Source organism: Lissotriton helveticus, chromosome 4_1 (assembly GCF_964261635.1).
Source record: "Lissotriton helveticus chromosome 4_1, aLisHel1.1, whole genome shotgun sequence".
Classification (NCBI taxonomy): Eukaryota; Metazoa; Chordata; class Amphibia; order Caudata; family Salamandridae; genus Lissotriton; species Lissotriton helveticus.
This window is the reverse complement of record NC_136063.1, coordinates 402,273,621-402,288,741: the sequence shown is the minus strand read 5'-3', so window position 1 is coordinate 402,288,741 and position 15,121 is coordinate 402,273,621. Positions and strand designations below refer to the sequence as shown.

The following is a 15,121-nucleotide window of genomic DNA, read 5'->3' as shown; positions in this document are numbered from 1 at the left end:
GAGGAAGGGCGGGTTGTGAAGGAATCTGTGGCTAGAATCGTCTCTGCCAGATACATCGTTACCGAAGGTAAGTAACTTGTACATCTGATAGAGACTACTAGCCGCAGATTCCTTAACATAGAATAGATACCCTAGCCATACCCAGAAGGTAAGAGGGCCTGCGAGAGCGCCTCCCAGTAGGAAGAAACACAGGGCCCTAGCAGGGGATGTGTAAAGGGGACAAGAAGGGCAATCCAGCCCCCACCATGCAGAAGGAAAGCAAGGACGAGGCGAAGGGAGGCCATGACACCCCAAGCCCAGCCAAGATACCAGGGACACCCGCCAGAAAGCACATTAGGTACAATCACCCCAAACTCCGAGGAGATGAGGTAGAAAAGGAGGCAAAGCCCTCCACATGAAAACACACACAGTGAAGGGCACAGCTGAACCAGCCACAGCCTCGAGTCAGCGGACAAGGTGGGAACGGCCCCACAGTCAAGAAAGGCAAGCATGAGAAGAAAAACGTAGTCTTGCAAGGCTCCAGCAGAACAAGAGGCAGGAGCACAAGGACCCATGCCAAGGACCCCGGCCATGGACCAGAAAGAGCAGGCGTGTGCAGCCGGCAAGTACTCTGCAGCTGAGCGCCCAGACCAAGCCGAGCGAAGATGAAGGCAAGGGCTAGGAAAATCCAGAACCTCTAAACGGAGACCGTTCTGGACATAAACCAACCCACGAAAGAAGTGAGACCAGCCAGAAGAGAAGAGGAGAAATATATAGGACGGGCAAGCCGTCAACAAGAACACAGAAAAATACCAGGAAATCCTATCCCCCCTGGAACACCAGACGGAGGACCAGGCCGAAATGCTGGACAAAAAAGGGTGGAAACACCACAGCACAATGCCGCAGACAGCATGCAAAAGCTGGTCCAGCGATGCAGCGGATATTGAAATGAAAGAACCTGGAGCAGCATAAGCTACGCCCAGACAAAGTTTAAAGAAACCGCACCAGCGGAATACAGCAACGCAAGAAAGGCGAGGAACCCGCAAAGGGAGTCCACACCCTCCCAGTGTAGAACAGAGCTACACAATAGCTACAAGTACCCTACTTAGGGTAAGGCAAGTCCCAAAGAAAACATGGGAACCACTCTTAGGGAAAAAAATCCCGCAGAGGACAAGAACAGAAGGACCTGCAGTTAGAACCACAGATGGCTTATCAGCCAAAAAATACACAATTTCCGGGGGAGGGGGGGCTGTACCAGCAGCCAACAGTAGAGAGGGGCCAACCCAGGGACCCCGAACGCATGGCAAACCACACAGAACACACAGACGGGTTAAACAAAACACTATATCCCAGGAAAAAGGTGGGATAAAGCCTTCCATCAAGCCCCGGAGGATCAACAAGCCAAGCATACGGAGGGGACGGAGCCCCGCAAAAAGACGTTGAATGGCGGAGTCCGCATGGGTGTTAACAAAAGAAGCCCATCAAAAGGATGTCAACCAGACGCTCCCTAATATTCTCAGGAAAAACACCATCCCGCAGCCAAGCATGCCGACGGAGCGCCAGAGAAGTGGCCATAGCACAGCCGAGAGTATCAGCAACATCCAATGCCGCACGAAGAATAAACGCGACCAACTCCCGACCGTCCAACACATGGTGCCGTAGATCAGCGCGAGCAGCCTCGTGGGAGGTGCGAGACAGAAGGGACACCACAGAATCCCACAGGCTGGAGGTAGCCCTAGCCCATACACAAAGGGTGTTGGAGGAAGCAAAGATGTTAAGCCCCCATGAATCGAACCACCGGACCTCCCACGACAGAGGAAACACCACCACAGGCAAGGAAGGAAAGGCAGTCTGCAGAAGAGAGCCCAGAGTAGAAGGGTGGAAGGAAAGGCATACTGGGTCACGAGGAGCAGAACGGTGGCGGTGCAGGAGCGGTTGAGGCACCGGATCACCCGTGGCAGGACGCCCCCAAGCCCCCAGAAGAGAGTTGTGGAGCGGTGCTTCGAAAGGAAGAAGCAGCTCAAGTCCACCAGAGCCCTGGTGGAGAACTTCCAACAGGTGATCGATAGGAAATTGGGTGAAGGAGTCACCCATTCCAAAAATGCCAACGTACGTGGAAATAGCCTGAACAAAGGCAACACTGACCTCCTTAGGGCACCGCAGGGGAGAAAGCAATTCCTCAGTGGGTGACGGCTGTAAACTAAGCCGTCCGTCCCCAAGTCCAGCTGGAGGAATAAACGGACAGCCCCGGACGAGTGGGTGATCCACGGACAAGTGGGTGATCCACGGACGAGTGGGTGATCCACGGACGAGTGGGTGATCCACGGACGAGTGGGTGATCCACGGACGAGTGGGTGATCCACGGACGAGTGGGGAACCTGAGGGCCCCCCGGGGAAGGCGGAGAAGCCGGCGGAGCAACCAACCGCGAGCTGCGGAACAGAGGGTCCGAAGGTGGAGGCTGAGGGGACGGCGAGGAGCCCTCCATAGCAGACGCCGGTGAAAAAGCAACGGCGCGGCGTCCCGTCTTTGGAGAAAAAGACCAGGAGATGATCAACTTCCGGAGAGGAAGGAACCTCTGGAGACTAGTCAAGGACCCGATGACGGCACAGCGCCGTGAAGTATGCCACAGGCGCCGAAAAGGCGCCGGCTCGACCTCACACGAGGCAGCCGCCTGCGTAGAGGACGGAGAGGGAAAGCACCCCAGGCCCCGGCCTCCACCCGCGGCACCACCAGGACAGCGGATGCTATACTTGGACGGGACGGACTGTTATCTAATTATTGATTTATCTTGTGTTATTGGTTATTTCGCCAGTTGTGACAGGAAAATAGAAGTGCTACACTTGGACCTGTTGGATTGGTATTTAACGAATAGTTTTCTTACCTGTCGGTGTAGTTTTGCAGCTTGAAGATCTTTCTGGATTCACTATGCTGTGCATTATTCCGCGGTCTTGTGGTTGGGTCCGGATTCGTAGTCTTTTCTTTGTTTTTTTTTTTTTTTTTTCTCTTTGCCCAGGTGGGCGTCGGCGTCACACCCCCTTTGGGTGTATTTCCGGTGACGTCGGCATGCTTCCTGCGGAAGCTCCCACTCTTGGGCGCCATCTTCGGGTTCTTTTTTTCCGTGTTTCTTTCGTTTCCGAAGTAATGGCAATGTTCTTCTTAGTTTGTATTTACCGCTTTGTATTTTCAAAGTCTATTCTTTAGTTAACCACCTCTTCTCTCTCCAGCCTCATCTTTCTGGCGGAGGTGGGTGGGTTCGCTAGTGAATCCAGAAAGATCTTCAAGCTGCAAAACTACACCGACAGGTAAGAAAACTATTCGTTTTGCAGCGTGAATCTTTCTGGATTCACTATGCTGTGCATAGATTTTGTAGCGGTTTCTCATCTCTGTGGCGGCTGGGTGGAAGATGAGCGTTGGGTGTTGAATATGTGCTGTAGCACCTTCTGTCCCACTTGAGCTTCCTTGTTCATTTGTATGTCCACACAGTAGTGCTTCGTGAACGTGTGCACCGAAGCCCATGTTGCCGCCAGGCATATGTCCTCTATGGGTGTGTTAGCCAGGAAGGCTATTGTAGCGCCCTTCTTCCTGGTGGAGTGGGCACGTGTCCCCTCAGCCAGTTCCTGTCCTGCCCGTTTGTGGCAGAGTTGGATTGTTTGTGCGATCCATCGTGCAATGGTCCTTTTGGTTACTGCTTTGCCCATGAAGCTGTTTGCGAAGGACACAAAAAACTGTTTCGTTTTCCTGTGCCCCTTTGTCCTTTCAATGTAGTGCATGACTGCCCTTCTGGCGTCCAGGGTGTGCAGAGCTCTCTCTGCGCTGGTTGTGGGTTTTTGGAAAAAACTCGGTATCTGTATAGACTGGTTCATGTGAAAATTGGATACCACCTTCGGCATGAAGTGTGGGTCAGTCCTCATCACAACTCTATCGTTGTGTATTTGTATGTATGGTTCTTGTAGCGTCAGCGCTTGAAGCTCGCTTACTCTGCGTAAGGACGTTATCGCAACCAGGAAGGCTGTTTTCATAGTTAGCATCTTTAGGGAGGCCTTGTGAAGTGGTTCAAAGGGCTCTTTCATGAGTTCCGTTAGGACTGTGTTCAAGTTCCATGCAGGTGGCGGCACCCGCTTGGGTGGTGCGATCCTTTTCGCTCCTTCTAGGAATCTCTTCACCACCTGTGATGTGAAGAAGCTCCTGCACGTTTCTCCCCTTGTGTAGGCTACTATCGCTGCCAAGTGAACTCTTAACGAGGATGAGCTAAGGTTCTTCTCCAGTAAGTGCGTCAGGTACCTTAGCACTGTGGAGTCCCTCTTCATCTTATTGTGGAGTCTTTCCTGTCTGCACCATATTGTGAATCTTTTCCATTTCGCAACGTAGCACTTTCGAGTGCTGGGCCTTCGTGCCTCCCGAAGTACCCTCAGGGTGCTTTCTGGTAGTCTCAAATGTGCGAACTCTATGTCCTCAGGAGCCACGCTACTAGGCTCATGCTCTCTGGCTCTGGATGCAGTACCTCTCCGTTCTGCATGGACAGTAGATCTTTCCTCCTGCTGAATCTGTGGGGTGCACACTGTGTCATCTCCATGATCTGCGAGTACCAGGTCTGCCTCGCCCACTGCGGTGCGACCAGTATCAGTGTCATGTTGCTCGCTCTGCACTTGCTCAGTACTCTGTGCATCAGTGGTATCGGGGGAAAGGCGTAGGCAAATGTCCTTGACCAATCTATCCATAGGGCATTCCCCAGTGTCCCCTCCTCGGGCTGCCTGGATGCGAAGTTTTGGCATTTTGCATTCTGGCGTGTGGCAAACAGGTCCACCGATGGTGTCCCCCACCTGTCGAACAGGTATCTTGTCTCCTGAGCATTGAGCTCCCACTCGTGGGATGCCGATGTCTGCCTGCTGAGCCAATCGGCTTGTATGTTGTCCTTCCCTGGTAGGTGTATGGCTAGCAGGTCTATCTTGAGAGGGATGGCCCATCTCCATATCTCCTGCGCCAGCGTTGAAAGCGGTGCGGACTGTGTGCCCCCCTGCTTGTTGATGTAGAACATCGCAGTGGTGTTGTCTGTTTGTATCAATACCCTGTGCTTGTACAGTCTTGTTTGAAAGGCCTTCAGTGCAAGGAAGATTGTCTTCAATTCTAAGTAATTGATGTGCTTTGTGGCATCCGTCGGTGTCCACAGTCCCCTCACCTTGAGCTCCTCCATGTGAGCGCCCCATCCCTTCAGGGATGCGTCTGTGGTGATGGTCACTGTTGGCGTTGGGGGCGTTAGAGGCTTTCCCCTTGCTATGTTCTCCATGGTCCACCATGTCATCTCCTTCTGCACTGCGTGCGTTACAACCACTAGATCCTCCCAACTGCCTGTAGCTTGTGACCATTGCTCCTGTAGCCATTCTTGAATGGGTCTCATGTGGAGTCGTACATTCGGTACCAGGTGGATGCATGATGCCATCATCCCCATGATCTTGCTCGCCGTCCTCACTGTCCGAGCTTGTCCCTTCCGGTAGAGGCGAGTTTCCTTCACCAGCGCCCTCGCCCTCTTCTCGCTGGGGAACACCTTGCCCTGTAAGGTGTTGATCTGTGCTCCCAGGAAGATCTTCACTTGTTCCGGCTCCATTGATGATTTCTTCCAATGGATGGAGAACCCCAGGTTTATGAGCGTGCTGGTCACTGTATGTGCGTGCAGCTTGCATTTCTGGTATGAGTTTGCTTTCACCAGCCAGTCGTCCAGGTAAGGGTATACATGTATTCCCTGCCTTCTTAGGTGCGCTGCGACTGCTGCGAGGCACTTTGTGAAAACTCTTGGTGCCGATTTTAGACCGAAGGCCAGTGTCGTGAACTGGTAGTGGCTTTCTCCGACGGTGAACCTGAGCATGTGCTTGTGCTTCCTGTTCATTGGGATGTGCAGGTATGCGTCTTTGAGGTCTATAGTGACCATGAAGTCCCCGGTCTGCAACTGTGGGAGCACCTCTTGCAGGGAGGTCATTTTGAATTTTTGCGTTCTTATGAATTTGTTCACGAACCGTAAATCGAGAATGGGCCTCATTGTCTCGTCTACTTTTGGTACCAGGAAGTATGTTGAGTATACTCCTGTGTTTCTTTCCTTGAAGGGTACCCTTTCTATGGCCTGCTTCTGCAGGAGTTCTTTTGCTTCTTCCTGAAGGCACTGCAGCTGCTTGCTTGCTAGCGGCTTTCTTCTTGGTTTTCTGTTTGTTGGCCTCGCCTCCAACTCTATGCAGTATCCGAATTGGATAATGTTGAGGATCCATTTGTCTGATGTGATTCCTCTCCACTCCTGGAGGTGGAATCTTAATCTTCCTCCCACTGGTGTCCTGTGGTCGTAGGTGTCTAGTTTGTCTTGACCCATCTGTACGTGCTGCCCCCTGGGATCTTTTTTGTGGGTGGGCACACGGATTTTTTTGAAGTCACTTGGAGGTGGGCTGCTGGCCCCCTCTTCTATTTTGTCCCCGTCCATTTCTCCCTCGAAAGGACTGGCCTCTTTGTTGGTACTGCCAGGGCTGTTTCTGATGGCCCTGCTGACCCTGCGAGTCTGCCTGGTGCGTTTGCTGGAAAGCCTGGTGTGATGTACCTGGCTGGTTTCCGCCTCTCCCGCCGGGCCTCCGTGACGGGGTGCCCCTCTTGTTCCCTCTGAACTGCAATGCTCCCATGGATCTTGCTGTTTCGTTATCCTTCTTAAGTTGGCTGAGTTGCTCATCAACTGTTTGTCCGAAAAGCGTACTGCCGTTGAATGGTGTGTTCAGGATGCTGTGTTGCACCTCCGGTTTGAAACCGGATATCCTGAGCCAGGCGTGTCTCCTTTCCGTGACGCCCATCATCATGAGCCTGCTGGCGGTGTCTGCCCCATCCAGGGCCGTCTTAAGGCAAGAATTTGCAGCATTCTTCCCCTCTTCAATTAGCTTTTCGGCTTTCTGCTTGGCATCCTGGGGCAAGTCCTTCACCAACTGCCCCAGTCCCTCCATGATTTGGTACATGTGTCTGTTTACCAGGGCGTTGGAATTAGCCATGCGCCAGTGGGTCGCGGCATTCCGTTCGATCCTTCTGCCCACCAGATCCATCCTTTTGCTCTCTTTATCCGGTGGCGGGCCCGAGGTAGTGGGTACGTTAGCCCTCCTCCTTGCTGTGGCCGTGATAATGGAGTCTGCGGAGACCGTGCCCTGAATGTAGGCCGGGTCCTTTGCGGCATGCTTGTACTTCTTCTCAGTTCTGGGAGTTACTGCCTTGCATGTTGCGGGCTCCCTGAAAGCTTCCTTCCCCTGAGCCAAGACGCTCTCGAGCATCGGGAGGAACTGGCTCCTCGTTTGTGTTGGGAGCAATGTTTCCAGAAGGAAGTCTGCTTTCTGCTTCTCTTCGTCGAGCTTGAGCTTGAAAGCTGCTGCGGCAGATTGTATCACCGCGTTGTAGGCCCCGATGTCGTCCGGCGGCGAGGGCCTCGAGGGGTAGGTGTCGACCACCTCCTCCGGGCTGTCGGTGTCGACATCGATGTAATCTACCTCCTGAAGGTCATAGGGCGCCGACTCTGTGTCTGTCCTGCCCTCATCTTCCTCCCCATAGCTGTAGCTCTCGTGGGGATTCTCGTACTCCTCCTGGTCGTCGAACACCTCGACGTCCTGGTCTTGCTCGGTGACTTCGGCGACCTCTTCTTCTTCCTCCTCGACCGCCTCCAGCACTGGTGGCTTGGTCTTGTGAGGGATCGTGAAGGCCTTCATCCTTGCGTCGAAATCTTTTTTCCGCTGCATGAAGTTCTCCATTTCTGCCTCGAGGCGCCTTCTTTTCTTTTCCATCTCGGCCGCGTGTTCCGCGTCGGATGGTTCCGCCGCTCTCTTCGACGGATGGCTCGTCGCCGTGCCTCTCGGAGTCGAAGTTTTCGACGTCGAACCGGATATCGGGTCTCTGGTCGTCGTCGACAGTTTCGGGTCTTTCTCCCTCGTCGATCGATCCTTTTCGGGGACGATTTTCGACGTCTTCTGCTGATCAGCAGCTCTCGGCGCCGGGGACTCCTTCTCTGAGGATCCGCTGGGCCTGGGAGTAGTCGCGGACGCCGCCTTTTTTGGCGTCGGCGCTTTCGGGGTCTTGCCCTCGATTTTTCGAGACTCAGAGTCTCTCGGGTTCTTGGGGGCCGAAGAGTCTCCTACCTTGTCAGAAGTCTTCGTGTAATCGGTCTCTACGACCGTGTAGCTGTCGTCTTCGGCGGCAGCGTTGTCTTCTTCCTCGGAGGACATCCCCAGCTCGTAGAGCGACGGGGTCGGGGCCTTCCCCTGCAGGGCGGCGTGTGCTACCCTCTGCCTCTCTCTCACACGAAGGGTCTTCGGGGTGAAGGCGGAACAGGCGTTGCAGTCTCCGCTTTCGTGGTCCACCGGTAGGCAAAGGTTGCATACCGGGTGCTGGTCCTTCTGCGCGTACTTGTGGTGGCAGTTACGGCAGAACTTGAACGGCGTGTTGTCCATCCTCGAGCGTCCAGGGCCTCTCTGGTCGCGTGTTCGTCGACGGTCGTCGAAGATCTGGATGGAAAACGCCTTATCTTTGCTTGTCTTTCGTCGGTGAAGTCCCCTGGAGTCTTCAGATGACTTCTCCTCGTCTTTTCTGTATTTTCTTTCTTCTTTCTCCAAAAATGTCTGGAGCCCAAACGGGAACGATCCAGACCCGACCGCGGAAAAAAAGAATCTGAAGATGGCGCCCAAGAGTGGGAGCTTCCGCAGGAAGCATGCCGACGTCACCGGAAATACACCCAAAGGGGGTGTGACGCCGACGCCCACCTGGGCAAAGAGAAAAAAAAAAAAAAAAAACAAAGAAAAGACTACGAATCCGGACCCAACCACAAGACCGCGGAATAATGCACAGCATAGTGAATCCAGAAAGATTCACGCTGCAAAATTACTGATTCACCTAGCGATCCCTTTTGTGTTACTGGTGACATCATCTCTGAATATATAATAGGAACGCTTCAGTACGTTTAGGAATGTTATATGTTCCTTCTTTAAGTAAGACTCCATGACTTATCATTGACCACTGTTGAAGATTATGCCTATATGGTGGCGGTCTGTGAATGTCCCCCGACATTTGTGACCAGGCCTAGTTCCTACATCGTCTGATTCCAGCACATTATACATCCATTATTGCCTTGAAAAAGTCTTCTTGAAAAGACGAAACACGTGTCGGCAAGTCGTGTGCTGGGAAGTTTTAATGTAGTGATTTTGGAATAAAAAAAATTATCAAGACTGCTACATGCCTTGGATCCCTATATTTTGACTACGGTCACTGCTAATATTTTCAGATTGGGGTTGAATGGGTTAACGTATACCCGTTGATGTGATTTATATGTTGTTGACTAAATAGTGACTATAGGTGTGCTGTCCAAGCCCTTTCTTTTGTCTTATGTCTTATGCACACTTTGTGTGCAATTAACACCGCTTGGTAGTAGGTGTTGCTAGGGCTAATTGAGCACCCACCTTTAAACACCGGCTGCATAATATTTCAATTCCACGTCTACATCGTATTAGTACATTGAGGTTAACGAATGTGCAGACTTTTCTCTACCAGAGAACACTACTACCCACTTTTTGTGATGTTGACCACATACAGATAGGGTGAGGGTCTGTCGCCGACATCTGACGTGCACAAGAAGTACACGTCTGAAAGCCCGAAGGCACTCGCACCCTGTTACTTAACGCAAAGCGTGAAAAGAAGGCCTGAAAACAGGTCAGACACACGATCGGGATCCGCGTTGCACGTGGAAAAGAGGAAAAACTGACGTCGGCGAGCCGGGGTGGGGCTTATGTGGCCTTGCTGATGTCACGCCCGCAGACGTAGTCAAGGCAAAGTCACGTGGTACCACTCCCAGCCGCGCAGAGATGCTTTGGCAAAGAAATTTTTTGGGATCCAGTCTTACGCCTGGGGATAATTCTACGTTAAGGAATCAGCGGCTAGTAGACTATCAGACAATACTGTTATTCATAGACATGTATGTGAAACCAATTAGGTCATCAGGTCATGAAAAAAATGTCAGGCCATGTTTGCTTTTGAGAAGGAAATATATATATATATATATATATATAGAGAGAGAGTGCGAGAAAGAGAAAGAGAGAACGAGAGAGAGCGAGAGAGAGATGGACATTAAAAACACTTATGAACAGTACCTTCTGCTGCTCGATGATCCAGTTCTACTGCCAGGCCCATTACTTGATACTACTGAGATCGCATTTGCAATAGCTTCAACTGCAGATAACCGTTCTGCAAACGTGTTCCTTTCAGAGCGCTCTGCTTCTGAAACATGAAGAAAAGAATTTGGTACCAAATCAAGGAAAGGTTACATAATAAATCAAAGCAATATCACCTCTGGTCTACGCAAAAAAATAGCAACTGTTAGCCTAATATCAGTAGGCAAATGTTTCGCACTTGGTTTGTTTACAAGTTTACCTTCTTCCTCCTTAGTTTCTTTGTTACTGGTTGGAAAACACACAGATACACAAGCATGGAGAATGTTGCGATTTCCATCACATCTGTGGCCCAAAAATGAGTGAAGCATTTGAGTATTCTGATCCAATACAACTGCTTGCTCAAAATTCATCAGATATTGTCTGCAGGCTTCGAAATCACATCGGAGAATGTGCTGCATTAAAGTTTGCTTCTGTAGAGAGACAATGGAAGAAAATATTAATTTTAGACTTAAGTGAAAATCAAATGTCCGCTTCATGCAATAAAAAATGACAATTGTACTAATTACAGATTCCGCAAATTAAAAAGTTTATAAATGAAGTGCTGCCCGTTTTGCTTTTTTGGCCTGACCTGCATTTTTTTATCCAGGTAATGTTCCGTGGAGGCATGCTTTCATCTCTGCTATACTGACTGGTGGAACACCACCCAAATCATCAAGTGTATAGATGGCAGATGCTAATTCCTAGTGTCCTGGAAGGCACTACCTCATATCTTTCACCATTTGCCACTAGTGAACTAATACAATCACTTAGAAAAATGTCAGAAAAAAAGCACAGGGTGGGGAACATAATGGAGAAAAATGGAGAAAAAAAAATCTCAAAAAAAGCAATATAAAGGAGGAAGGGTCCCCTGAAAAGTCCCAAACGAATCTAAAAGAGTATACTAAATACTGTCGAAGAAACCAAATAGATGGCAGTTAATATCCTGTCTTGGAACACAATTCGTCTCAGGATAAAAAAAAAAGGCAAAAGATCCTGGAATATTTGAAAATAGTTGACTGCGAGATAATATTACAAGAGATACACCTGCTGAAAGAAGAATGGGGGAGAATTCTTAAAAATCAGAACTGGGTGGATTCTTATGTATGCACAAACCAGGAATGTTGTGTAACAGGAGTGGCAATACTATTTAAAAAAATCCCTGAAAGCAAGGATTGAATCGCAGAAGTGGACAGGAAAGGAAGATGGGCAATAGTGAGAGCTAGGATACAAAATAATTTGTACACGATAGTGGGGTACTATGGCCCTAACATGGACGATCCAGAGCCTCTCCAAAAAATATACTCTACTTCTGGCCGCACAGGCACCCATAGTAAGGGGGGCGATTTTAATATCATTCTAAATCCTAAAGAGGACAGATTGCCGGTCAAAAACTGCCCCAACATACCAAAAATTAGGGACTGGGTCGGCTTGTGCATTAAGAATTTAGGGATTATAGATATATGGAGAGAAAAACGAGATAAGATACATAGATTTACACTACAAAATAAAAGACTGGGGCATTTGTCTAGGATCGACTTTTTCTTAATAGATATAAGTGTTATATCCTTCGTTCAGTTTTTTATTTCCCTTTTAACTTTGTATTTCCATTTTAACTCTGCTATATACTTTTAATCCATGGCTCATGCCTGACTGTTGTATTGCATCATTTAGAACTGGGGTTTGTCATTCTTCAGCTTGAACTGGTGACAGCTGTACTGTACTCTTACTGATTAAATACCTATACAAATATATTTGGACTTCAAACTTCCTTATTTCAGAACTTTACATTTGGCGACGAGGGCTCTGTACCTGCTATTTTCCTGAGCACAGGCGCGCTACATTTCTTGGGATTTGTTTTTACTGATTACTGGAGTATCAGTATTGTTCCTTTGCTTCAACTTCATGGATTAATTTCAAGGAAAAGGAAAATCAAGGAAAATCTTTTAATCTTGGAGTATTTGCTTGTTTATTTATTCAACTTTGGTATTTTCGGATTGTTTTAGCTACCATTTGGGTGTCCGCAGCTGCCAAAACTAAGAACATGCTGTTTAAATGATTGGATTTAAATCTACTGAGTTCTGCTATCTTTTTTATCATTCTGACCCATTCCAGTGCTATTTTACATAATTTTAATCTTTTGGACGTTTTATTTTACAAACTGGTTCTACAAACATCGTTACCTGCTCGTGGAATTCCTGGATTCATAAGTCGCATTTCTTCATCATGCGCGCGCCTCCATGGACATCCCTTCAAGAGCAGCAACAACTGAAAAAGGACTAAAGCTGTATCTCTGTTCGTGATCACGTCATCACGCTTCCGCGTCAACGTGATCACGTCCGGCTGCCATTTTGGATCACCATAGCAACGGCTGCACTTCTTCAGTGTACAACAACCGGCATTTACTCACCGATACACACGGCAGTGTATCTTTGTGAATACTTCGTCTATCTACAAATTTAAACATTTTCAAGTAACTTTTCAACATTTCTTGGGATTTCACCAATTTTTTAGCTATTTTAAAAGTTTTCTGAAAGATCTTCCCATTATTTACGAGAGCTTTTCACTTCAAACTAATTTTAAATCAGTGTTAGCAGGGTATATTACATCACTTACAGTGCAATTTATATTTATGCAATATTTATATTCTGATCTTCAGTTGTTCATTCATATTTCATTGTTTGATGTTTCACATAGCACTTTTTACATATTATTTTCACATTGTTAAGTCATAGTCTCACTTGTTTGTTACCATCATGCAATTTGACCCCCCACTACATTTTTGCAAGCCAAGGGAGAACCTCCTATTCCATGGTCTCGATGGAAAGAGGAATTTTTGAATTATTTAAAAGCTATTGATGGGGAAAGATTGGGAAATGAAAGAAAAAAAAGAGCATTTTGTTGCATTGTCTTGGCTCCGAAGGTCAAGCTATCTTTAGAACACTGCCTGTTGCTAGTGGAGATTATGGTATGTTTGATGAAGCTCTTATGTGTATGGAAACTCTATTTAAACCGACCACTAGCATAGCTCTTAATAGGTATAAATTTTACACCAGAGCTCAAAGAGGGCGAAAACTTTGATGATTTTCTAACTGCTCTAAGGACTCTGGTAATTTCATGTAACTTTGGAAACCTTGCTGATTAGATAAGGGATCAAATTATTGTCAATGTAAGAAGTAAGAAAACACAAGAACAGTTGTGGATTTTAGGGAATCCAAATCTTAATGACACTATATCTACTGCTAAAGATTTTGAGCAATCGGATAAGTGGAGGAAAACGATTGATGATATGAATGCCATGGGTGATAGTAGTAAAAGTATTGACGAGGTCTGTGTTATAAAAAAAATGCCGTCTAAGTGTTCTTACCAATATGTTAGAGACTCAAAGAGTGTTTGTTTCTGATGTGGAAATAACAGTCATGTAGCCTCATTTAAATTTTGCCCTGCCATTGGTAAGGAATGTATCAAATGTGGCAGAATTGGACATTCTGAAATTGCATGCAAAGATGATCTTAGAAGGACTATCGAGCCTCAAAGAAGTTTTAATCTAGAAGTAAGAATGTGTCTGTTGTGAGGAGTATATATTTGTTGGAAGAGGATTCAAATTTGGAAAAAGGGATGGTTGTTTCTATTCTTGATGTATGTTCTGTAGAGGAGGAGTTAAGTTCACCCAAATGTACTGTCAAATTTTTGAATGTGTTTTTAGAACTTATGGCGGACTCTGGTTCGCCATGGACCATCATAACAGAAACATATTTTGAGGAGACATTTAGGAAGGTGTTATCCATTGAAGATTTGTCTAGTCCAGATATTATTGCTCGAAGTTTTGATGGCTCTATTATTGATCTTGCAGGGTATGTGGCTTCAGGTGTTGAATTTAAAGGGAAGTCTGCCTTTATTAAGGTGTATGTAGCTAGGAAAGGAGTGAATGTTTTGGGTGGGAAAGATCAATGGAGATTAGGCATCATCCTCAATCCACGTAATAAGGAACCGGTCATGGTGTTAGACAGCAATGATGCTGTGGGTGTCATGAAGGATGGTGTTGATCCACTTTTTATTGAGGAAAAGTTCCCTGAAGTATTTTCTGACACTTTAGGCAAACTGATGGGTTTCACACATGAAATCAAATTAAACAAGCATTTACAATGCAACGGTTTCGCCTTTGGAAAAGTTAGAGCGATTGGCAATGTAAAGGACAATGCCATTTATTTATCTGTTTTCAAAACCAACACAAATACAAATGTTGTCATTTACAATGCCAATAGCTCAAACTTTTCCAAAGGCGAAACCGTTGCATTGTAAATGCTTGTTTTTTTCTTGCTAAAATGTTTTTACTTGCTTTGGGACTATGGCCATCTCAAATTTCCTACTAGGATGCACGTTTTTCTTCAGCGCTTTTTCAAGCGTGATTAATTGCATCAAGTTTGTTTGCCCTCTTGGAGCGGGTTATGTAAATCTTCCAAAAAATGATACCCACGTTTATATCCTGACGCTGTAGCGACCTTTGTTTTTTAAGTTATGTTTTTTTTTTTTTTTTAATTGGGGCAATGCGGAATCGAATTGACAAACATTTGTAAAGCCAAAAGGTTAGTGAGCACCATTGATTGACCAGGCCTATAACCTTCCCTTGTTTCATGAAGGATTTGATGTCCAGTTCCGCAGCAAATCTTTTCAGCTATGCCACTTTCACTTATTCTTAAGCAATTTATGCACGAGCACAAGCTCGTAGAGGGAGCGTGGTTCTATGTAGATAGGTTCTTCCTTTGTTGCTGTTGTGCCTTTACCCCAATAGGACTTCTTTAGTATACAAATCTGATAAGTTCATCCAGTACCAAAGGTATCTGTGATTTATGATTCACTTATGAGGCACTATGGTTATTGATATTGCCTCCTCTTACATGTAGAACTCATTTAGTTGCATCAATGCACCTGTGTTGCTTCCGTC

General features: G+C 47.3%; 1 protein-coding gene across 19 annotated transcripts in view; it reads right to left on the bottom strand.

Annotated features, from left to right (window-relative positions):
- UBR5 (ubiquitin protein ligase E3 component n-recognin 5) overlaps window positions 1-15,121 on the bottom strand; it is a 2,132,574-nt gene that overhangs the window by 1,420,977 nt on the left and 696,476 nt on the right. For 15 of the 19 annotated variants that reach the window (XM_078686916.1, XM_078686920.1, XM_078686919.1 and 12 more), the window contains 2 exons: window positions 10,400-10,610; window positions 10,120-10,246 (listed from right to left, as the gene is read on the bottom strand). In XM_078686916.1, the coding sequence (XP_078543042.1) occupies window positions 10,120-10,246; window positions 10,400-10,610 (338 nt within the window). The remainder of the gene's footprint in view (window positions 1-10,119; window positions 10,247-10,399; window positions 10,611-15,121) is intronic. The other 4 variants (XM_078686931.1, XM_078686924.1, XM_078686925.1 and 1 more) reach the window with 1 other exon arrangement.